The sequence below is a fragment of the Malus domestica genome, chromosome 01 (assembly GCF_042453785.1).
Source record: "Malus domestica chromosome 01, GDT2T_hap1".
Classification (NCBI taxonomy): domain Eukaryota; kingdom Viridiplantae; phylum Streptophyta; class Magnoliopsida; order Rosales; family Rosaceae; genus Malus; species Malus domestica.
Genome location: NC_091661.1, coordinates 25,910,319 through 25,932,541, shown reverse-complemented (window position 1 = coordinate 25,932,541; position 22,223 = coordinate 25,910,319). Strand labels below are relative to the sequence as shown.

The 22,223-nt window shown below is 36.3% G+C and overlaps 4 protein-coding genes across 5 annotated transcripts; 1 reads left to right on the top strand and 3 right to left on the bottom strand.

Annotated features, from left to right (window-relative positions):
* Window positions 1–4,206: 4,206 nt before the first annotated feature.
* Window positions 4,207–8,046, bottom strand: LOC103406415 (phosphoinositide phospholipase C 2-like). Its single transcript, XM_008345401.4, has 9 exons — window positions 7,605–8,046; window positions 7,317–7,513; window positions 6,804–6,939; window positions 6,480–6,725; window positions 6,153–6,379; window positions 5,743–5,860; window positions 5,107–5,259; window positions 4,931–5,017; window positions 4,207–4,741 (listed from the first exon to the last, which is right to left on the bottom strand). The coding sequence occupies exons 1-9, from the start codon at window positions 7,923–7,925 to the stop codon at window positions 4,448–4,450; spliced, it is 1,779 nt and encodes a 592-aa protein (XP_008343623.2). The 5' UTR covers window positions 7,926–8,046; the 3' UTR covers window positions 4,207–4,447.
* Window positions 8,047–11,909: 3,863 nt separating this feature from the next.
* On the bottom strand, window positions 11,910–15,308 carry LOC103437320 (phosphoinositide phospholipase C 6-like). Its single transcript, XM_017333392.3, has 9 exons — window positions 14,700–15,308; window positions 13,971–14,167; window positions 13,710–13,845; window positions 13,445–13,624; window positions 13,134–13,360; window positions 12,927–13,044; window positions 12,621–12,773; window positions 12,446–12,532; window positions 11,910–12,355 (listed from the first exon to the last, which is right to left on the bottom strand). Exons 1-9 carry the CDS (start codon window positions 15,042–15,044, stop codon window positions 12,062–12,064), a joined length of 1,737 nt encoding a protein of 578 aa, XP_017188881.2. The 5' UTR covers window positions 15,045–15,308; the 3' UTR covers window positions 11,910–12,061.
* A 3,259-nt stretch (window positions 15,309–18,567) lies between these two features.
* LOC103437310 (peptidyl-prolyl cis-trans isomerase CYP19-4-like) lies at window positions 18,568–20,844 on the top strand. 2 transcript variants are annotated; one of them, XM_008375790.4, is made up of 8 exons: window positions 18,568–18,722; window positions 18,827–18,889; window positions 18,969–19,035; window positions 19,496–19,543; window positions 19,632–19,655; window positions 19,761–19,943; window positions 20,073–20,148; window positions 20,411–20,844. In XM_008375790.4, the coding sequence occupies exons 1-8, from the start codon at window positions 18,645–18,647 to the stop codon at window positions 20,547–20,549; spliced, it is 678 nt and encodes a 225-aa protein (XP_008374012.2). In that variant the 5' UTR covers window positions 18,568–18,644; the 3' UTR covers window positions 20,550–20,844. The 2 variants fall into 2 exon arrangements, with proteins under 2 accessions (XP_008374012.2, XP_008374016.2); XM_008375794.4 differs by lacking the exon at window positions 18,827–18,889 and having other exon boundaries at window positions 18,589–18,722.
* A 55-nt stretch (window positions 20,845–20,899) lies between these two features.
* Window positions 20,900–22,097, bottom strand: LOC103437302 (protein EARLY FLOWERING 4-like). The gene is made up of 2 exons (XM_008375782.4): window positions 21,615–22,097; window positions 20,900–21,516 (listed from the first exon to the last, which is right to left on the bottom strand). Exons 1-2 carry the CDS (start codon window positions 21,619–21,621, stop codon window positions 21,065–21,067), a joined length of 459 nt encoding a protein of 152 aa, XP_008374004.1. The 5' UTR covers window positions 21,622–22,097; the 3' UTR covers window positions 20,900–21,064.
* Between the last annotated feature and the right edge of the window lie 126 nt (window positions 22,098–22,223).

Below are 22,223 nucleotides of genomic sequence, written 5' to 3'. Positions count from 1 at the left end.
AAATTAAATTGTTCATTATGTAGTTTAGCTAAACTTCCTCTCATATAATTATTGTTAAAATATCAATGTTCTAAAAAAAACTAAAAAAGCATGTCTAGTACGTGTCCATAAATTAAAGCAGAGCCTCACTGGGTAATGAGAGACTTTAATACGAAAGCATAACATTTATAAATGAATATAGAGAACTTTAACGAAAAGCTCACAGTACTGTTTATTTTAATAAAAACCAAAAATCTCAATTTTTACACTAAAAAATTAATTTTGATACTATTCATTTTACCCTTTATTTTATCCTTATCGTTAAAATTCAAAGTTTTCAAACCATTTTCATTAGTTTTTCTATAAATATATGCATGCTGCTGTTATTTTTGTATAAGAGTATGAACGCAATATATGGATTGTGGACTGGGGGTGGCCGGTGACCACCTCTACTGCGCGGATTATATATTTATTGAGATGCTTGTGGAAGACCGTCGACAATTATAATTGTGGCTTCAATACTTTAAATATTATGCAACATGAATGATCATCAAACGTCTTTGTCGATGGTCCCGTTACATATTTCATCTGTGACGCCGCCACGTGAACTTGGAAAACAAATTTAAATCTATTCCAATACGAGATTGCAATTTTCCTTCTTGTATTAGTGTGTATCAAAGATGACTCGTATTTGACACTCAGTACTACGGTCTGATGATATTTTTTTTCACATGGAAGTGAGAGGTTTTAAGTTCGAATCTCGTAGATGGCGAATTCGATACCAAATTAGACTGTCTGTGTGACTTAACCGAACTCTCATTCCTTTTAATGTAAAAATATCAATGTACCTAAAAAAAAGGATGGCTCATATTTCTTAGTGTATGTATTGTGGAGGAGAAAGGGAAGGAAACTATTGAAATAATAACCAGATTTTAAGTAGCTCGGAATTTAGGTTAATTTAATTAGAAATACAGCACAAAACATTAGACAGAAGATTTGAAATAACTACATGCAAACTACTTGAAATGAGTAGTTTGGGTTGATATGCATTTTTTAAAAAACTGTTTCTGCTCCGATGTGAAAATAAACAACTATGAAAAACTTTTTTGAGAAGTTTAAGTAACCCCAAATCAACTCTAAAAATTCGTTACTTATTAGCTTTGTAATGCTCATGTAAGTCAGTAAGTGCATCTTTAATCATCTTCTAATGTTTTGTTGGGAATTTCTACCAATTTAGTATGAATCTTTGAAATTTCTGGTTCAAACACACTATTTGGGAAAATAATTTCGCGTTTATATTTTCTTCTCATTTGTTTTGGCTAAACAAGTGAAAAGTGTGGGAAAATAAACATGAGTAACTCAATTGCGTTACAAATTTGAAGGATTGATCAAACAGTTGGAATGGTGAATTAGCCACTTGAATATGGAGTTGTAAGGGTTAAAAAAAGTCAATATATACTAACTCTCTAGAACTTTATAGGGCCCTGGCTGTCCTAGGGTAGGACCAGTTGGACTAAAATTAGTCAATCTTTGTTGGTGTTGGTGATGGTGACACGCACTTAAACATAATTAAGTAAGTAATTAGGCCCACTGAGGGAGCAAGGAAAATTCCATAAAATTCATTCCTCCTTTCATCATGATTTAATTCATACAAAAGGAAAATATTTAATAAGATTTTGTTAGTGAACATGGTAGTAGGAGGATTTTGTTGACCTCAACTTCTTGCATGCTCTTTTTGCCTTGTAATTTGGTGTCACAATTCACAAACCTTTTCACACGGCCTAGTTTCTTTCTCCTTCTCCTTTTGTCTATTCAATTTATGCTTAAACAAAAAGCCAAAAATGGACCATCGATTCCTAAACTATGACCTAATTGATGAGCATTATTTCTTAAACATGCTATAATGTGGGGTAATGATCATTTTCGATAAAAACAAGGATCAGAAGTTTCAAACTCAAAAAGATCATCGCAAAATATCATAATAAGTTCAAAGATCTATACTCGTAAATTCTTAATTGAAATACCAAAACTCCAATTCAGTCAACGTCTAGAAATCAATTCCCCAATTTTCTCAAACAAAAAAGAGGTTCAATATACATTGCACATGACGTAGGAAGGGTAATTTCTTCTTTGTAATTTTTATTTTGTAAGAAACAAAGGACCAAAGTCAAGCATGTGCAAAATGTTCAAATAAATTTCAACGAGCCATCACGCTAAAATTTTGTTTGAACGTTGTCACGCCGTCGAAATTGTTATATTTTATCGGCTTGAAGAAGTCATGCGCAGAATAACATTTCAAGGATGTTGCAACTGTAAGGACTGACTGGTCTTCGATTTGCTAGTCATACTAATATAGGGTACAAGAGGCCGAGTTTTGGCGCAACGAAAATATTGCTCTTTTGTGACAAAAAAATCACGGATTTGAATCGTGGAAACAATCACTTTGTAAAGCGGAGAATCTTATTGGATTTGGTGACACCATTTTCTTGATCATGAGGAAAAAAGAACCTCAAATTGGTATTGGATGTATAATGAATTACCTTGGTCGAGGTTTTCATTGGTTACATTCGAGGGTATTTTTCTTTCTCCTTTCTCTTCAACTTCGTTCAGCCAATCATTTAAGTCGGAGAAGATAAATGTATCCGTAATATGATAAGGCGACTAAAACCACCAAGAGGATGTTCAAAGTGCTCAAGTTTTTCTTTCTAGGAAAGGAGATACGTACTTGCAACGTCAAAACTTTACTCCCTAAACTAAATATTTGTAAGTATTATTTTATAAACATGTTGAAATGTGGAGTAATGATCATTTTGGATAACAATGTTAAACTCTTGTCCAAAATAAAGGGTTTTAAGTTGAAAATAAGGATCATAAGTTTCAACAATTTTACCGATAAAGATCACCGCTCCACATAATAAATTCAAGGACCAGTACTCACAGATTCTTAGTTTAAGGATCAAAACTCCAATTCAGTAATCATTCAGAAACCAATTTCCTAGTTTTCTCAAACAAAAAGAACGTTCAACATACATTTCACATGACGTTGGAAGGATCATTTTTTTCTTTTTAATTTTTATTTTTGTAAAACAGAGGACCAAGTCAAGCATGTAGTTAAAATAAATTTCAATGAGCCATCACTCTTTGTTTGAATGTGTCTCGCCATCGAAATTGGTAAACTTTTTCGGCTTGAAGAAGTCATGCACATACTAACATTTCGAGGATGTTGCAGTTGTAAGGACTAACTGGTCTTTGATTTGCTAGTCCTACGAGTGTAGGGCACCAACGAGGCCAGACATTCCGGCTACATTCTGCAGAAAGCACTTGGTGAAACCATTTTCTTGATCGTAAGAAAAAAAGAACCTCAAATCCGTATTGCTGTATAATGTACTACCTTTGTCGTCGAGGTTTACATTGGTTATATTCGGGGGTATCTTCTTTCTCGTTTCTCTTCAACTTCGTTTCATCCAATCATCAAGCCGGAGGAGACAATTGTGTGCATAGACTGATACGGCAACTAAAACCACCAGGAGGCGGTTCAAAGTGCTCAGTTTTTCTTTCCAGGAAAGGAATTACGTACTTGTAACGTCGAAATTTGCGTCAGTTGTTGCACCCTGTGACGCCCGTTCTTCCGCTTTGGTCCTTGCTTATCATTTAACTGTTTGAATTTCAAGATCTTACCCCCACAGTTTTTAGAGCACTTCTGGGGTGATGAGCGAGCACTGACCACCAGGATGACAAATCTCTGGGCACACGAGTACAAACTGTGCGATACTGTAGATATTTTCGTAGAAATATTCGAAAATTAGAGGAGATATGGAAAGAGGGTGAAGTCTAAACTTCACTACATATCGGAGAAATTCTCAAATTTCGGCTACAATCGACAATTTCATCTAAACCAATGTTTGACATTCTCTTAAGTATAAATTTTTACCATCGAAAACAACAAATATCGAAATCGACATCAATATATCAACAAATTTTTATATTGATATTTCCACTAATACCGATATTTTAAACATTGAATACACTAAAGGCAGAGAACAACAACTCTTAAGATTTCGGAGTCGACTGAGATTTTGAGCGACACGGCACGTCGGCCCTTGGAAAATTTCTATTATTTGGATGGTTGATGGGCCTCACAAAAACTAAAGCCCATTTATTATTTGGTCCGGCCAATAAGGCCCAAATAAAATAAAATAAAATAAAACAAAACACTACTAGATAAAGTTTAGTAAAATGTTGCTGTTCTCAATCACTTCAATCACTTCAATCTTACAAATTTACATAAGTTCCAGGCACACGACGTCGTATTACGTATATCAAACAGAGAACGTGTAGAAAATGTATAAGCAAATACATATAATCACACAAAAACATGTACACACAAATGCAACACAACAAAAGGCTTTACATTATTGTGGCGTTTTCTTCTTCTCTGCCCACACAACGTGCAAACCGGGGTTTTTATTCAAACAAAATCAAAGTGCATGAGAAGCTTTACGGATTTGTACGGCACTCCCTTCCGGCAGTTTAATGGAACTGCTCGAATCCCTGTTCTGAGCTCAGACACCGGTAGGCATGTTTGGCCTCCGAAATCGTCCTTTTCTGACATGTCGTACTCGTGAACTTCAACGCGGAGCACAGCTAGTTCTGGAACAGTTAATGGGAATGCAAATTCTTCGTTCCACGCTGGACTCCAGTCGTCCTCTAGGGTCTTTGTCTTCTTCATCACACTATCAGCAGCAACTCCAGCAATTCCTACCTGAATCGTTATAAAGTTCAAATCACATATTCAATTCTTTGGTATACAAGATTCGCGAGTTTCTAAAACGCGCAAGTAAAAGGATGCAAACAAAACCAAGCAAACAGCAAACCACAGGACAGTAACAGTGTACGCAAACATTCCAAAATATGAGAAATGATAACGCCGATGTAGGCTGTTCCAACTTACCCTTGCATAAAAATCTGGAGGAGAATATGCATCGAAGTGTGTATGCTTGAAATCATAGTACCATCCTTCTCCCATATATACTTTTACCTAGAAAACAGAATAATTACCATTAGCTATGCCTATGAGCGTATGACAAAACAAGTGTCGATAGTCAAAAGCCTAGATAAGGCGCTCACCTTCAAAGTTTGTTTCACTGGTAAATCAGATTTAGGATCAAAGACCTCATTATGTGGACCACTCTTCAAAAGAAAATCCGGTTTTTTCACATAGCCGCACCCACCATTGGCTCTAAACATTCCCTGCATCAACCACAATGATCTTCCATATCCCTGTCACAAGCAAACCCATTCTAAGTATTTGCAAGCGGTAAGCCCAAAATTATTTATTTCTTTATCTATATTCGAAAGCTATAGAATCAAGAGTGATATTCCATTGACCCCAAAACAAATATTAGGACCAACAGAACACACCGACCATTTCCCATTAATGGGTACATCACAAATATATATAATCCGATCTTCATACAAAATTGTTCAATTAATTATTATACACAGATAACATAAGCCTAACTAGGACACATTGATTATAGTTCACTCCAAACAAGAATAATATTTATTTAGCACAATGGATACCATTAAGCACTACCGATATGGAAAATTAGACCTTTTTGACAAGACGATATTGTAAATGACTCTAATTTAAAGGGAGGGGGATTCAAACTCAGGTGCAAAGGGGCAGGCAGTGTGCCTGGGCCAACTGGCTTTAACCCACAGCTGGTGGAAAATAGACTTTTATATGCAAAAACATTTTACCTGCATATTGAATGCAACCATTTGAGCCCCATGCGACCACCCAATCATTGGGTTATAATTTGATGAGTCAACACGTATGCCCTTTGGGTACACCCTCAAAATATTCCTCTGAGTAAACCTACACAAAAACAATCATTAGACCAGAAATTTTGTCTTCTAATGCACAGGATTAATAATGGATCTGAATTTGAGTATGCCCTCGAAGATCTATCCAGGACAATAATGTAAAGCCTATCAAATATTGTAATGTAATTTGGCAGTGAACATTCAATGCGTTGAGTTGAGGTTAACGAGTACTTAAATGAAACTTGAACTACAATGACTGGATATGATTGTCTCACTAGTGCTACGTTCTTATTTTAGTAATAGTTAATGGCATGTGAGCATCATATTATAGATGGATAAAATACCTGACAATTTCCTTTCCATAGGTTACTGCTGCCTTCTCGAGCTGTTGCTCACTTAAGCTAAGACGCCGCACTTTATTGGGATCTACTTTGAGACACTCTGCTAATCCACCTTTGGGTTTCCCAGCATGAATGGCAATTAAACGCTTATATTCAGGTGCAACGGACTTGGAACCACCATTATCAACATCTTCCTCCTCATTGCTATCTTCTTCATCCAATTCATCGTGCTAAAAACACAAAAGTGTTAAACATAAACAAAATAAACTAAAAGATTTTGGTCTCGCCAAATCAGCAATGCAGCAAGTTATACCAAAAAAGTCTCCATACCTTGTCATCTACCGCAATTGCACCTTTGGCGTCCGGGACTTCTTTACCCCACGCTTCCTCATCAGCTGGAGGTTTTCCACTCTTCGGATCACTTTCACTTTGCAGAGCATCCTTTGCCTCACGATATTCCTGAGGCGGTTTGGTCGAGATAATAATCCTTTTCTTTAGTGACGCTGGGGATGGAAATTCTTTCAGACATTCCGAGCCAGGAGAAAACAGTACCTCTCCAAATGTTTCAGTGACCATCTTGAAAATGGTTGACAAAACAATTAATACCAGACCATTCAAGTTTAAAATCCTAACAAGGAAATTGCAAATACCAACCTTAGCGACTTTAGTTTGAAGATCCGGGGTCAGGTGGTCTTCCAAAGTGATTACAACAGGGTATTCAGAGGCAACAAAGGCATGTTCCTTAATAGACTTCAAACACTTGATAAGTTCCACCGGGGTAGTCAATGTCCTATGGTATAACAAACCCAAATTTCATCTCAATTCGGTACAAAATCAAACTATACAGTTTTAGTATTCCATTACTAGTAGCATATTTGTCCAATTAGGTGACAAATTTACAGCACAAGGATAAGTTTCACTGGTCTTCTAATAAAACAAAATCGATTTTCGTCTTAAATTAGGCACAAACTGAACCACCTATATTATGTCACTATTCCTTTACTAGCTTCAACATATTTGTCGAAATGGGTAACAAAATTACATAACAAAGATTGCAAATTGAAAAGCAAACATACAACCCATTATTCCACTACTAGTTTTAGCATATTTGTCCAAATGGGTAACAAAATTAAACCATAAAGATTGCAAATTTAACAGAAAACATACCCTCCATGAAGCACATCGACATCGTCTTTATTCGAATTCGGCCAAATATCCAGCTCAATCACCCTCACTCCTCTGTGAAGCGCTTGAATAATAGGAACGTCACTGCAGTCACTGCTCAGCTGGTTCCCAGTCAGATACGAATTGTGCCCTGTGTATATGAAATAATGCGACAATGGCGCATTCATATCATGGTGCACCTACCAAAAAATCACAAAAATTCAAAATTCATACGCAAAAAATTCATAAAAATTACCAAACATAATTAAAATTAAAGTTAATAATATGTACCCCGAGAGCTGGAGAGACTGGGGGATTGATGTCGCCGAAGAGGTACTTGAAGAATGCTTCGAGATTGAGGACCTTGCGGTGGAAGATGTTGAGGTGTTTGAGCTCGGAGAGGCTCTGTTCGATGAGGGCCTGAGCTTCCTCCTTGGTGGCGCTCTCCTCCTTCTGCACTTCCGTCAGGAATCGGTGGAAGTGATCGGCGGTCATGATGCCGTTCTCCGAGTATTGATCGAACAAGGCCTTGATCTCCGGCGGTGCTTCCTTGACGGCGAGCTTGAAGCGCCGCTGGAAGCAGAAGCACACTTTGTAGGTCTGCTTCGACATGGAGGATCGCCTTGTTCGGATCGGACTTCGGAGCCGGAGGATTTGGAGGAGATTCGCCCGCGTCGGTGTCCGGTTGGTTGGGGAATTTGAGAGATGGGTGGGAGAGTGAAGTAACTCCAGAAGGAAAGGAATGGAATATGATGGGGTGGTAGGGTGGGACCCACCGCACCAATAGGATTTACTGTTTACGTTACACGTGGCTGAATCGTGGGTAATTTAATAAGGTGGCGCCGCTGAGCTGTACAGTCTGACATTTTATAGTCATTAGTTATGGATTGTGGTGACGATAATTGTCTACTTTCTAATTTATTTTTAAATATGATCTTAAAATCGTTTAACTGCTGAATAGATGATGTCAGAATTTGGACAAGGATCTGGGGATTATCAATTTTATCTGTTTATTGTATATCGTGCGGATAATTTTCGTTAAGTATTATTTATATTCAATTTTAAATAATTTATAATCATACGATATACGATGAACGAATACGATTGATTGATCATCCGAATTCCCACAAAGACAATCCGGAGAGGATCCTATTCCGCAGAATTTGATTGTTGAGCATCTTTAGAGTAAAAGTCAAAATACCTATATCAGCAATTATAGTAAGAAAGGCCGCATTAGTATTGTCTAATCAAAATGTTAATTCTTATGTGACATGAAATGGAACGGCAGCAAGGCTAATTGCGGTTAAATTTGACAACAGCTTCAAATAATATATATAACAGAAATTAAGAAAATAAAATAATGTAATACACAAAATAATATTTATTTTGATATATCACGTGAAGATTGAAACTTTAAAAGATGTCAAAGTGTCATGTCTGGTGTCAAATTTCCTTTGAAGATGATCTGACTTTTTACAAACGATACGACAATATATGGTAAAGATTATATTTAAAAAATACGATATTTACTATATATTTATAAACATATTACTCTAATCAAGTTGACGAGATTTGCATTATGTGGATGCATAACAATGTTGATTTGTATTAATTATAGGTGAGACAAGGTGGCTTTGGGGGACCAAAAATAATAAGTGGATAAACATTGTGTGTTATTTTACTGGGATGTATTTGTCTTGGACAAGGGTTGTCTGCCGTCCATTTTCGGTGCCCTTCCCGTGCCCTCCTATTTATGTGGTCACGGTTAAGTTACGTCAACATTTTATATTACTATTTATTTTTATCTTATTATATCTATAAAAAATAATATAAAATGTTAACGTGGTTTAATCGTGACCACATAAAATAAGAGAGTACGGAAATGGCAGCGAAGATGGAGGGAAGACAATCCTTGTCCATTTGCCTTTGCCTATTTTGTCTTTACGGTTGAAAGAAAGAATATCCGAAAGATCCAACGTTATCCTTTCCCTCATTTATAAATGTTTTTTTTTTCATCAGTTTCTTGTCTTCATATTTCATGTGGATTATATACTTAAAAAAGAGTAATTTGCACTTAATGAAAATAGAGAAAAAGAACCTTATTGTCTTACTTGCAAGTTATAAATTGTACGGAGATCGGGCATAGAATCTTATTGTTTTACTTGCAAGCAAGTTATAATAGTACAGAGACGGACGTGTTTGAGACTGATTTTACTGCGATTATTATTCTCGTAAAAAATATTTAACCTTAATTTGAAATTCTAAAAGTAATTAGCTGCTTTATGTTTAGGGAGTTTTAACAAAACACTCCCGGTACTATTTACTTTTAACGAAAAATCACATTTATACATTTTCATGATACTATTCACTATACCTTTAAAAAAAAGTTTTCTTCAGCTAGCACTAACAAATGTTATTTGTAGAATAGTGTTATTCACACACTCTTTTTAATTTTCACATATTTCTCAATTTCTGACCGTTAAATTGATAAAATTGAAAAAGATCAATAAACAAAATTAACAAAAATGTGTGAAAAATATAATTTAGTATGTTGATAGTGCTACCTTTCTTTGTAGAACATCTTGTTGTGCTCTCAATCCCAAAAGTAATTAAAATTATTCTCTCCAATAGGAACATCATAGCTGGATTAGGATAATAACAAATCATTAAGGTAATCTCATTAGTAATATTTGGAGCTGTTAATGTATGATTAAAAAGTAATAATTCCGTTTTAATCAGCAACAAAACAGTCTGGATTACGCTAATTACAGCCATTTTACATGATAGGAGTGGAGCAGCAGTGGATTAGTGGTAGCATAAAAATAATTAAATGAGATAGAAAAATGTCCATGGGTCCCATGTCCGGCGCATCCTGCGGAAAGAAACGACATCACCATCAATGTCGACATGGATGGATCCACCCAAGTCATCAACTTTTGAAATATTGTGAAGTAATCCATCAACATCCGTGGCCCTCCATTTATAATTATTAATTACTATCAGTTTTTGTCGGCATTTTTTGTTTTTGTCATCGTTTTATATTTTTAATATAATATTTTATAATGTTGATATGAAATTGACATAAAATTGTAAAATAAAAAGAGTTTATAAAGAGTCGGATTTTAAAAAAGCTTTTTAACATTTCTCTTACATTAATTTTTTTTTTTATGCTCTCTTTATTTTTTATTTGTAAATTTCTATTTTAAATTTTGAAAAAAAAAGAAGAGAAAAATCATTTTTTTCAATAGTTTAAATTCTGGCAAATAAATTTATGTAGTTTGATTAAGATTTCTATCCACGATAAAAATAAAATAAGACTAACTATAACTATATAATGTAGTATGATCTTATCTTATATTTTTCTGCTTAATTTAAAGGTCACATGTTGAGCACGTCGTATAATTTATAACTTTTGCTTTCGTGGAAGCTCGTTGTACAGCCACATTTCACATTTCACAGATCAAGCAATGACAAGTCAAAAATTACCCAATTGAGTTGACTTGAAAACTTGATTAAGCATTAAACAATCTCATCAGATGATTAGCAAGCAAGTGATGATTAAAACATTTATAATAATAATAATATTATTATTATTATATTTTATAATATGATCACACTAGCAAAACTCATGAGTCAAAGTCACGGTTTCAATACAAATCAAAAGCTAAAACATAATTAACATTTTCACTAATTACACATACACCTGCACAAAGATAGCTTATCTTTTGCCACATATAATGATATTTTAGACCCTGAACCATTGTTTGGAGAATTTTCGAAATACAGTCTTAAATTTCAGTGTTTTAGTGTAATTTGGTGATCTTGAGGTTCAAGTTTAAGAAAGTTGAATAATATTACGGTCTAATAGTATTTTTCTTTACTTGTAAGTGAGAGGTCTTAAGTTCGATTATTGCCATAAGTGAATTTGAATCACCTTATTATAACTAGTCCATTGTGAGGATAAACTCACCCACTCCCCCTTGTTTGTTAAAAAAAAAAAGACCGATTTTTCTTCTCTGCATGTTTATCACATGACAAAAACGCTAAATTATGTAATTATGTTAGTTGATTTAACAGATTGTCTAAATTGAAATTTAAGCAAACTACGAAACTCCAATTACAAAATTTATACAAGTAGCCTTTTATCACAGTAGCGGGAATGAGTTGAGCCCTTGCATGATGGTATAAGTTCAAACTCCATCAACGGCTACTCTAACATCTAACAAAATCAATCGTTTGACAAAAAAAAAAAACCAAAATTAAAACTACAAGTATTTTATTAAAATATCTCTAAAATGACAACACGTAAATGTTCTCTTGGTCACTTATCCTTGGATTGGATACCAAGGTGGAAAATGATGAATATGTTTTAGTGTTTTAATCCTCGGCCTTGATATCAAATTCAACGATAGGTGACCTAGTATAAACAATCTCATTACTGTTTAATTAAAAGGAGACTTGTTAACTATATATCTTTTCATTACTGCTTAATTAAAAGGGTCACATGTTGAGCATGTCGTATAAACAATCTCATCTGATGATTAGCAGCAAGCAAGTGATGATTAAAAGTTAGTAAGATCCCACTAGCAAAACTCATGAGTCAAAGTCACGGCTTCAATCGAAATCAAAAGCTAAAAACATAATTAACATTCTCACTAATTACACATACCACCTGCATACAGCTTAATCATGCTGTAAGGGGAAGTGCTGTTGTCCTGATGTGATATTATGGATATTGTTCCGACTTTTCACTCAAACTGAAACCTTATTAGAAGCCTTACAGATTTGTATTTCTCCCCCTTCTTATCATACAGGGGGACTGCCCTGATCCCGGGCTTTAGCTCGGAGACGGGCAGACACGTCTGCCCGCCAAAATCATCTTTCTCGGACCTGTCATACTCCCGGACTTCTAACCGGAGTATGGCAAGCTCGGGAACAGTCATAGGGAATGCAAACTCTTCGTCCCATACAGGTATCCAATCATCCTCAATTATTTTTGTTTTGAATTTACCACAATCTGCTGGCACTCCAACAATATAGACCTGGAATAATCCACAGAACACTCTCAGTTTTCGAGTTGAACATTCGTATTAACATATAACCGCGTGGTTAGCAAGCATAATTGATCTAACCTTTGTGTAGAAGTCGGGTGGGGAGAAGGAATCAAAGTGCGTCCGGCTAAAATCCAAGTGCCATCCATTTCCCATGTATATTTTCACCTGTCGATTAACATTCATGTTATCATGAGACCATTTCGGAACTGCAAACAATGAACTTCATTTTTAAGTTGAAAAAAAATATGCTCACCTTCAATGTCTTTTTCACTTTCAAGGCGTTTTTAGGATCGAAGACCTCACCTTTCGGACCCTTGCACATCAAAAAGTCCGGCTTTTTTAAGTAACCACACCCTCCGTTGGCTTTAAACATCCCATGCATCAGCCAATTGTACTTGTCCTTTCCCTGTTAAATATTTTCGACATTTTAGCAGGTTTCTATATATTAGCAGAGATTGAATTGTGTTTGTTTCAAAAACAAGCAAATTCCCTTTTCTTTGGATCTTGAGACTTTGAACTAGAAGTTAACATCTGAGAAAAATAAAAACTTGAAACTGACCTGCATATTAAATGCAACCATTTGAGCTCCATGCATCCAGCCAACATGTGGTTCGTAATTTGAGGAGTTGAATCGTGTTCCTTTCGGGTACACCCTTAGAACATTCTTCTGTGTGAACCTAGAGAGCATAACAACAAGTAACAGAGCCATTAGTACTGAGAAGAACACGGATAACTAAAAAATGAGTTAACTTCTTGTAGGTATTACCTTACGACATCAGTTCCATGATCTTCAGCCGCCTTTTCAAGTTTTTGTTCACTCAAACTAAGACGTCTAACTTTATCACCAACTGCTAGAGCATCCTTTAATTCACCTGATGGTTTTCCAGCGTGGATTGTTATGAGACGCTTGTACTCAGGCGCTGATTGTTGGTATGAATTGGCTTCAGCTGCATTGGCACTGTGGATAGCCTCTTCATCTTGATCACTGCCACTCTGAACCCAGTAAAATAAGTATTGTAAACTAAGCAGACCCAAGACCAAATGGGGAGATAAAATTAATTGCAACTGTCAGCTGACCTCTTCAGATGAAGACCTTCCACTACCCTTGCCCTTCGAACTCTTTGATTCGCTACATTCTTTTGGCGGTTTTGTTGAGATAATAATTCGGTTTTTTAAAGATTCGGGTGATGGGAATTCTACCATTTGGTCTTCTGCCTCCGGATAATGCAGCGTGTCTCCAAATGTTTTGATAACTAACTGCATTACGCAAAATCATAAACTCGAGGTCGGAAAACAAGAATGTGAAAGGAACAGATGCATAATTCAAAACATGAAAGCTAACCTCTGCAACTTTAGCCTGAAGCTTGGGAGTGAGGTGATCTTCAAAAGTTATAACAACGGGGTATGGTGATTTATCAAAAGCATGTTCTTTTATCGACTTCAAGCATTTGATTAGCGTCACAGGAGCGGTCAAGGTCCTGCAAAATACATTCTGTATTTAATTTCGTTTCAATCTGTGATCGTTAACTGTAAGTCTATAAGCGAAATACAATTTAAGATGAGACGGATTTTGTAACGAACTGAGCTAACTGCTAGTTAGTACCTTCCATGATAAACTTGAACATCATCTTTTGCAGAGTTTGGCCACAGATCAAGTTCAATTACTTTAACACCCTTTTGCAATGCCTTGATGATTGGGACATCGCTGCAATCACTACTCAGTTGATTCCCAGTAAGGTAGGAATTATGCCCTGTGTATATGAAGTAATGTGATACCGGAGCATTCATATCATGGTGTACCTGTAATTGCAAAATCACTTACATATTAGCCAACAATGATGCTTTATTTCGAGAAAAATCTTAAGCAAAGCGGCCTGACTACGTCATATGTAAAGCAACTCTCACAAAAACATCAAACCTCCCGGTAATTTGGTCTCATTTGGTATGAGAGTTGCCCTAATTAGACAACACTACCAAAGTTTCTCATCTCTATTTCACTTGTTCAAAACCTCCCTATATCATCTATATTATTAAGCAAGAAGTCCTTATCATCTATACTCGCTTTCAAAATATCTAGATTCGAGTAATACTTCGAAAACATTTCAAATCGTCACTATATCATACAATATTTAAAAATTTAATAAAACAAAACTTTATAAGCAAAAAATATGTTTTCTCGCCGGACTTATATTAACAGATTGTAAACTTAGAGCATGCATCAACATGATAACTCCGATAACGATGTTCACAGCATATGTGCATTTTTGAAGTGTCAATAACATTTAACAAAAACAAAATAAAGATGCATGGGGTGGGGGCGATAAAGTTTGACCTGACTTCTGATTGGGGCGTTGAACTCTTCAAGGAACAAGAAATGAAAGAAATCCTGGAGAGAGAGTCCCCCCACGTGCTTCTTGTGCTGCGCGGCCTCGCCCGGGTGGCGGGTCGTGAACTGGAGGAGGATAGTGTGGGCGTCGGAGATTGTGAGGGCCGACTCGCCCTGGTGCTCGACCAGAAAGGTCCGGAACTGGTCGATGGACATCCGGTCCCCGCCCTGAGCGTACTTGGCGAACACCGCCTTGACGTCGGGCGGCGGGCCGGCCTCGCTAGCCTTGAACTTCCGGTTGAAGCACTTGAACATCTTGTAATTGTGGTGCGGTGCATTGCTGTCCCCCATCGAAGTTCCCGTCTCCGAGTCCGACCGATCTTCGTTTCGGTTTCCTGAGTTTCCTGTTTGGTCACCGGAAAAATGAAGCGAGAAAAAAGAGGGAAGAGGGAGAGGGAGGAAGTGATGAAGGAGGAGAGGGGACCCTAGAAATCAGCTGGATCGTTGGAGATTAACTGACTAATCAACCGTTCGTTCCAATACCAAAAACTTGTCTTACCTTTTTATATTATTTTTTTGGTTTTTTTTGAAAAGTTGGTGAGAGCATTTGGCATTGACGTGCCAAGTCAAAAACGAGTTAGAAAACAAAGACCGGGGTGGTATGACGAAACACGAAATAGTACCTCATGTATTATTATATAAATAGTAAAATATGTGTTAAAAAGTTAATAATTTAAAAAATAAAAATTTTCATCACTTATATAAAAACACGTAGTGTACCATTCGTGTTCAGATCGTGCTCAGGTCACAATGAAAATTTTCTCCCGTAGGAGGTCATGTCTTTTTTTTTAGTAGGATTATCTCCCCTCGTATTCTCATCTCCTTCCCTCCTCTCCTATCACAAAATGTTTTTTGTCTTCTACCTATTAAAAAATTAATACAAAACGTTAACGTGATTTAATGGTGATCATTCAAATAGAAGATGAGGGAAGATGATGGAGACTAGGAGGTGAGAGGATCCTACTCTATTTTTTTACTAGGTTACAACTTCCAACAACATTTGTGACTGTCCTTTACAAGTTGGTCATGAAAGAATTTTATCCCTTTGCAATATTTTAATAAATACTAGCATTGGCCTACATATTTTGTGTGTATGAACGTATTTTTTTAGAAAATGAGAAGAAGAGAGGGAGGGAGAGAGAGAGCGTGGGGGAGTGAAAGGTTTTTGTTTTTGTTTTTTTTTAATTTGTTTTTAAATATTGGAGGTATTTTAACATTACCTGTAGGTGAGACTTCAATAAAAAACAGTAGGACCTGTGAAATTACATTATTCTCATCACTTTTTGGGTGTGATAGAAGACTAATTTATTTTTTCACCCTCTTTTGATTAACAAAGAGTGTTTCATTAATTAGTAGAGATTTATCATTGTTGATCATTCGGTGATTTATTTTTACTCGTTTTCTAAAGTGCAATATCATTATATCAAACTGAGCAACGACATGTTGTGCAATATTATAGTAATAGAATATTGAGTTTTTTTACATGCGTCGTCATGAGTTCGAAACTTCTTCTTCTCTTAATCATTGTAGTAGTTTTAAACATCTCTCTCCCATTAATAATAAATTTTAATTTTAATTAAAAAAAAACTGATCAACGAAGTTGATGAAGTGACCAATGGTAAAAATCAAAATTGATATAATATTGTGAATAAATCAACCGTAAAAATGGGAAGCTCAAAGCAAAATAAACATTTGAAAATGATGAAGGATTTGCAAGTTGAACCACACATAATCTTTTGATTATTTAGGGTTCGGGGTAAACATTTGAAAATGACGTGGTCTAATATCATAATGGACAATGTTGAATTTCTATCACGCATCTCGGGTTTGAAACTTCTCTCTCTTAAATTAGTTTCAAACTATCTTCCTTTTCCTTACAAATAGTAATTTTTTTTTTCTAAAAATCAAATTACACATAAAGACTTGATTGTTAGAGTACTATAAAATCCTTGCTCTCTTCTCGCAAAAGAATGAAGATTCCCAAAATTTTGTCATCAATTAAGTAGGCTACATTATCTTGCTTGGAGCAATTAGAAAGAGACAAAGGCCCCATAGAGTGGCACCGTCCCTGTAAACACCTAACCAGGTTGAATTAAAAATTGGATCGTTAACAGGTAACAACTAGAACATTGCATCCATCAAATTAGAAAAAGAAAAAAAAAAAAAAACTTCAGATTAAACTAAAAGCAACTTCTTCAGATTAAAGAAAGGAGGGGAAAAAACGACAACAACATAACTCGATACGACTTTTCAACTTTGACAAAAATAAAAAGTAAATTTAATTTTGGCAATTGGAATCACCATGGGAAACTAGCTAGAGATGGATTCGGCATGTTTTAGGGTAAATTCTTAATACTTGTGAATCATATGATGGTGGCTACTGAAATGCTAAAATACCTTTGTAAGTTTTCATAGTTTTTGAAAGAGTAGATTATCGTGATGAAGCTATCGGTTAAACTTTTTTTGAAAATAAAAAATATTATGCTTGGAATTAAAGTAACGAAGTTGACTTAATGTTGTGAAATACCAAATAAAATGTAAAGTCCTTCTTTATATATTAGCATTGGTGAGTGTGAGTATATTTTATAGTAGCAAGTGCGAATACAATAACAATGGTACAAGATAAAGCTGCCTATTACAGCTACCAATTCACAAAGACATTGGACATATAAATCTAATAATTCTTAGGTGCTCCGTAGTACATAGTATTTCGTATATTTTAAGACTTTCTTAAAAGTTAAATTCTTCATAGATATTTTGTCAAAAATATGAGCGGTAGATATAGAATTATCAAAGAGAGTGAGGTTTTATCATAAAAATTTTTGATCTTTTTTCTGGGTCGAGATCAATTTTTTTTCTAAATAATTAAAATGAAATTAAGATATTTAAACTATTTTTTTCTCATAAATACGATCGATATATAATATTTCAACAATGAAAAGTCCATAAAAAGTTGAGAGAGTCTCTTCACCATTACTTTTTCTCATAAATGGGGAAGAGGCAGAATCTGAACAATGCAGAAGTTGACAATGACTTGGTATTGGATCCACTTAAAGTTGGAAGCATTGGACAAATCCACACTCCCATATGAAAACTGCAAACAAGGGAAGAAAAGTGACACCTTATCGGTACACTGCATTCAATATTTCTAACGAATAATTAAATTATATGGGATTTCTTAGTATTCTTCGGGGTAATGAATTTTTAATCGTTAAATTCGTGATAAAAAATGCAATGAAATATTTAATAACTAAAAATTTCGTCAATAACACTACAAAATTTCGTTAATTCTGAGTAATTTAGTTTGATTATGGAGAAAAACTTACCTATCACGTTTTTCATACTCTCTTGTGTATGTTAACAACTTATATAACACATTTCATGAGAGTTTCTCTCATTTGGAATATTAGAATAATGTTACGTATAAATCACGTGATGCAAGATGATGAGAGAGAGAGAGAGGTAGGAAACATGCGTAGAAAAACTTTCCTAAGCGGAACTTATCCCCAAATTAATAATGTTACTGCCAAGTAAAAAGAGGTTATAACACACTAATATGTGCGATTTTATTTTTCACACACATCTCTCAATTTTCGATCGTCAGATCAAACAAATCGAAGAAGATTAATGACAAAAATTAACAAGAGTGTGTGAGAGGTACAATTATTACCAAAAGGATGAAATTGACATTTTTGGACATGTTAAGGGTGTCCAAATAACATCCTAGGGTGGCCGGCCATGGAATCCCTCAAATACAAACAAAGAGAAAATGTCTGCTAGTTGGGCCCAAACAAACATTTAGTCCAGTCAACAGGCCCACACAGAGTCCACTCACAGTCAACAGACTCACATCTCAGCTGACAAGTCCGCAGCTGCAGAGGAAGGACCGGGATGACGACGGGAAGAAGGCTGTTTTCGGCGGCTCTTTTGTGGGTCCTACTCCTCTTCGGCGCCTTAGTATTCATCCTGGTAAAAACTCCATCACCTCTCTCTTCCAATTGCATAACTCAATTTCTGCAATCTTCCCTTCTCTCCGAATTGTTTTTAGGAATTGTTTTGCGATTCGATTTCAGACCCGACTCGGCGGCGACGGAGCTCTGAACGAGCCGAATGTTGTCAAAAGCGAGCTCCGTGAGGTGGGGAACTCACCCGCCAGTTTTCTTTGGGAACCAACGGAGCTACTTACGTTTGTTGGGTGCTTCTGTGTTTTGGCAGGAAAGCGATTTGGAGCAAGTGACTCACAAAGGTTACTTCGATATCGAAATAAATGGAAAACCCTTTGGTATGAAATGAATTCTTAATCTGCTAATTTAATTGACGATTTAATCAATTTATGAGCATACATTTTCTGGGTATTTGTTGATTTCTTCCAATAATTTATAAATATGTTAAAGTTAAGAACTTTGTATTTGTAAATTACTTGGCAGAGAAATGTTGTTTAATTGAACTTTTAGTTGTTAATTTCCTCCACTAAGTGATACAATTAAATTAAAGTTAAGAAGTTTGTGTTTTGTTTCATCAGCCGGTGTAAATTATTTGGCAGAGAAAATGTTGTTTCCTTGATATTGTTCATGTTCATCAATTAATTGTGAGCAAGGTAGTCGTTAATTTCCTCCGATAATTGATAAGATTAAATTAAATATAAGAACTTTGTGTTTTGTGTATCAGCATTCAGCTGTTGTAAATTATTTGGCAGAGAAGTGGTGTTTGATTGAAATTATTGATATTTTGTTTTCTTTAAGGTCGCATTGTGATGGGTCTCTTTGGAAAAACAGTCCCTAAAACCACAGGTTGGTACCCCACAGCCTACTACTAAAGTTTCTGTTGAGATATCACTGCCATGGAAAGAGTTAACCAAAGTTTCTGTTGTAAATGCAGAGAATTTCCGAGCCCTTTGTACGGGTAAACAAGTAACTTTAGCTCCCTTATCTGTAATCTTGTGATTATTTGCATGGAAGCTACAGATTTTGTGTTGTTTTCAACTTTAGTGAGCCTCTCGGGTTTCAGGGGAAAAAGGAACTGGAACAAGTAGGAAGCCTCTTCACTACAAGGGCAGTACATTTCACAGGATTATTCCCAGCTTTATGATACAGGGAGGTGATTTCACTCTCGGTGATGGGCGAGGTGGTGAGTCAATTTACGGTGATAAGTTTGCAGATGAAAACTTCAAACTACAGCACACAGGGTCAGGCAAGTAAAATCTGCCTTGTATTTGAGTAGTTTGTTCATGCAAAAGTTCTCCTTTCAGTGAAGTTTAACTGTATATGTTGGAAATGCATTACTACTCTATCTGAATTCGACTTGCTGCCTGAAAAACAGGTATTCTTTCTATGGCAAATGCTGGGCCAGACACCAATGGATCACAATTCTTCATTACAACAGTCAAAACTGATTGGTAGGTTTCTTTTTCGACGTTTCTTGGAATACCTGTAGTTTTGATACCAATTTTGTTAAGTTGTTTATCCCAAACGCCGACTTGTCTCAATTACCATTTGAACAATCCTTTCCTAGAACTGAAACTAGATCAATCCGGTCGTATGATTCCGAACTAGGTTATGATTTTGGCATGCATATTTCGATTTGGGAACCGAACATGTATCCGAATGAAATGTTTATAAAACTTACATGCCTGCATTTCGCTCTGCTTTTCTTGAAAGGTTGGATGGGCGGCACGTCGTATTTGGCAAGGTGATTTCCGGGATGGACGTAGTGTACAAAGTCGAAGAAGTTGGAGACGCGAACGGGGTACCTAGGAGCAAGGTTGTCATCACCGACAGCGGCGAACTTCCAATGTAACCACACAGTGTACACTAACCTTTCAGACAAGCTGCGAACGGGCGGCGAACGAGATGTAAAAAAGCTGTACAACCACTATATGCTTATGTTGCACAAGACTGATACATGTACCACTAAAGAGTTTCGATTCAGTAACTTCTGATCTAAGTTCGAATCTCGCTCCTCACATGTAAGGATCAATGACTCCGTGTTTGCAAATTGTAGCTCGACGCATGTACATGTGTAACTCGTTAGAATTACAAAAAGAAAAGTTTATGCTTACATGACAAAGTGGATATGTCGTGTAACGAGCTAAGTATTTTCCGTTATATATGCTAAATTTGCAGTTCCAAAAAAAAAAATTCATAAAATTAAACACCAAATATTAATATTTCACTGATTTATTGACCAGATGGGGAAAATAAACTTTAAAAATAAGAACAGTAATAACACTGTAAAAACCTAGCTGGGATTTATTAGATTCAACTCAAATTCCAAGTGGTCGGGATCGGAGTAAATTCTACTGAAAAACGACACTAGTTATCGGGCTCGGCACCGCCGTCCTCGGCATTTTTGCAGGCGTTGTGGTGGTGAAAGAAGGTGGAGAAATTTGATGAGAGGTCGGAGTAAAGAGAAACGACCTTGGAGATGTTGCCGTTTATCTCCTGGATAAGCGCCACGTTCTTGACCATGTTGTCGGCGATCCGAGACCGATGGTTGTCGTTGACCTGCTGGATCAGGGAGCGGTTGCGATCCAGTAAGGACTGGACCTCGCTGAACCTGCGGTTGAACTGGTCCCACAGCTCCGAATCGTCGGCTTCCTCGTCTTGATCGAAGACGGCGGTGGCCGGAACGGTGCGTTTGGTTGGGGATTCGTGGCTGAAGTAGTCCATGCTCGACTCGGCTCCGGAAGATGAATCGCGGGAGGTCATGTGCGTGAAAAATGCGGGCGCATCGGTCGGCTCTGTGTTTTGTCGTTTGTTGTTTCCTGTTTTGGGTTTTGGGGACAAGGTAAATATACAAATATACAAATATGCACCGATAAGAAAATTGTGACAAATAACAATTTCAGACGGACAAGCCAACCTGTCATATTGATCAATGATGTACGATCATAATCATAAGATTCTTAAGATCTTCAGGAAAATGATCGGCGATGATCATTTTCCTCTGGTAAACTGCCTCTCCTATGTAGCCCAATAAAATGCTTACACCTGTCGTATCAAACTCTCACCCAAAATGATATTATCTTTCTACCCAAACAGCAGGCAGCTCACTTTCAATCCATATCCAAACATCCATCTTCCTCCTTCCATTGCCTTTGCCGTCAGAAATTCGCACCCTCGTCACCTTCCAGTTAGACTAACTTACAAGACTCGGAGTGGGAAATTGAGAGGAGGGACTGGGGCTGGGTTCGACGGACGAGGGGTGAAGGACGGGGGGGGCTAATGGTGGTGGAAGAGGATGGTTTCTGGTGATGGTAGTGAAGATGTATGTTTGTGTCTTTGACGTGGGAGAAGAAGCAGTATGTTTGGTTAAGGTTGAAAGGAGAAAATTGCTGTTTGGGTAGCAAGATAATATGAGTTTTAAAATGATTAAAAACGCTTCTGATAAAAAACGATGCGCTTTCAGTTATTTTAAAAATGATCTTATAAAATACAAAGCCTTTTCTCATCTTGCATGTCAATAAACTCG

Coding starts and splice junctions, on each gene's coding strand:
- LOC103406415 (XM_008345401.4), bottom strand. CDS start 7,925: ATGTCGAAGCAGACCTACAAAGTGTGCTTCTGCTTCCAGCGGCGCTTC. Junction 6,940..7,316: donor GTCGATGTGCTTCATGGAGG/GTATGTTTTCTG, acceptor GTTATACCATAG/GACATTGACTACCCCGGTGG. Junction 5,018..5,106: donor CAGTGAAACAAACTTTGAAG/GTGAGCGCCTTA, acceptor TCTGTTTTCTAG/GTAAAAGTATATATGGGAGA.
- LOC103437320 (XM_017333392.3), bottom strand. CDS start 15,044: ATGGGGGACAGCAATGCACCGCACCACAATTACAAGATGTTCAAGTGC. Junction 14,168..14,699: donor ACGCCCCAATCAGAAGTCAG/GTCAAACTTTAT, acceptor TTGCAATTACAG/GTACACCATGATATGAATGC. Junction 12,774..12,926: donor TGGTTGCATTTAATATGCAG/GTCAGTTTCAAG, acceptor AATATTTAACAG/GGAAAGGACAAGTACAATTG.
- LOC103437310 (XM_008375790.4), top strand. CDS start 18,645: ATGACGACGGGAAGAAGGCTGTTTTCGGCGGCTCTTTTGTGGGTCCTA. Junction 18,723..18,826: donor GCGCCTTAGTATTCATCCTG/GTAAAAACTCCA, acceptor ATTCGATTTCAG/ACCCGACTCGGCGGCGACGG. Junction 20,149..20,410: donor ACAACAGTCAAAACTGATTG/GTAGGTTTCTTT, acceptor TTTTCTTGAAAG/GTTGGATGGGCGGCACGTCG.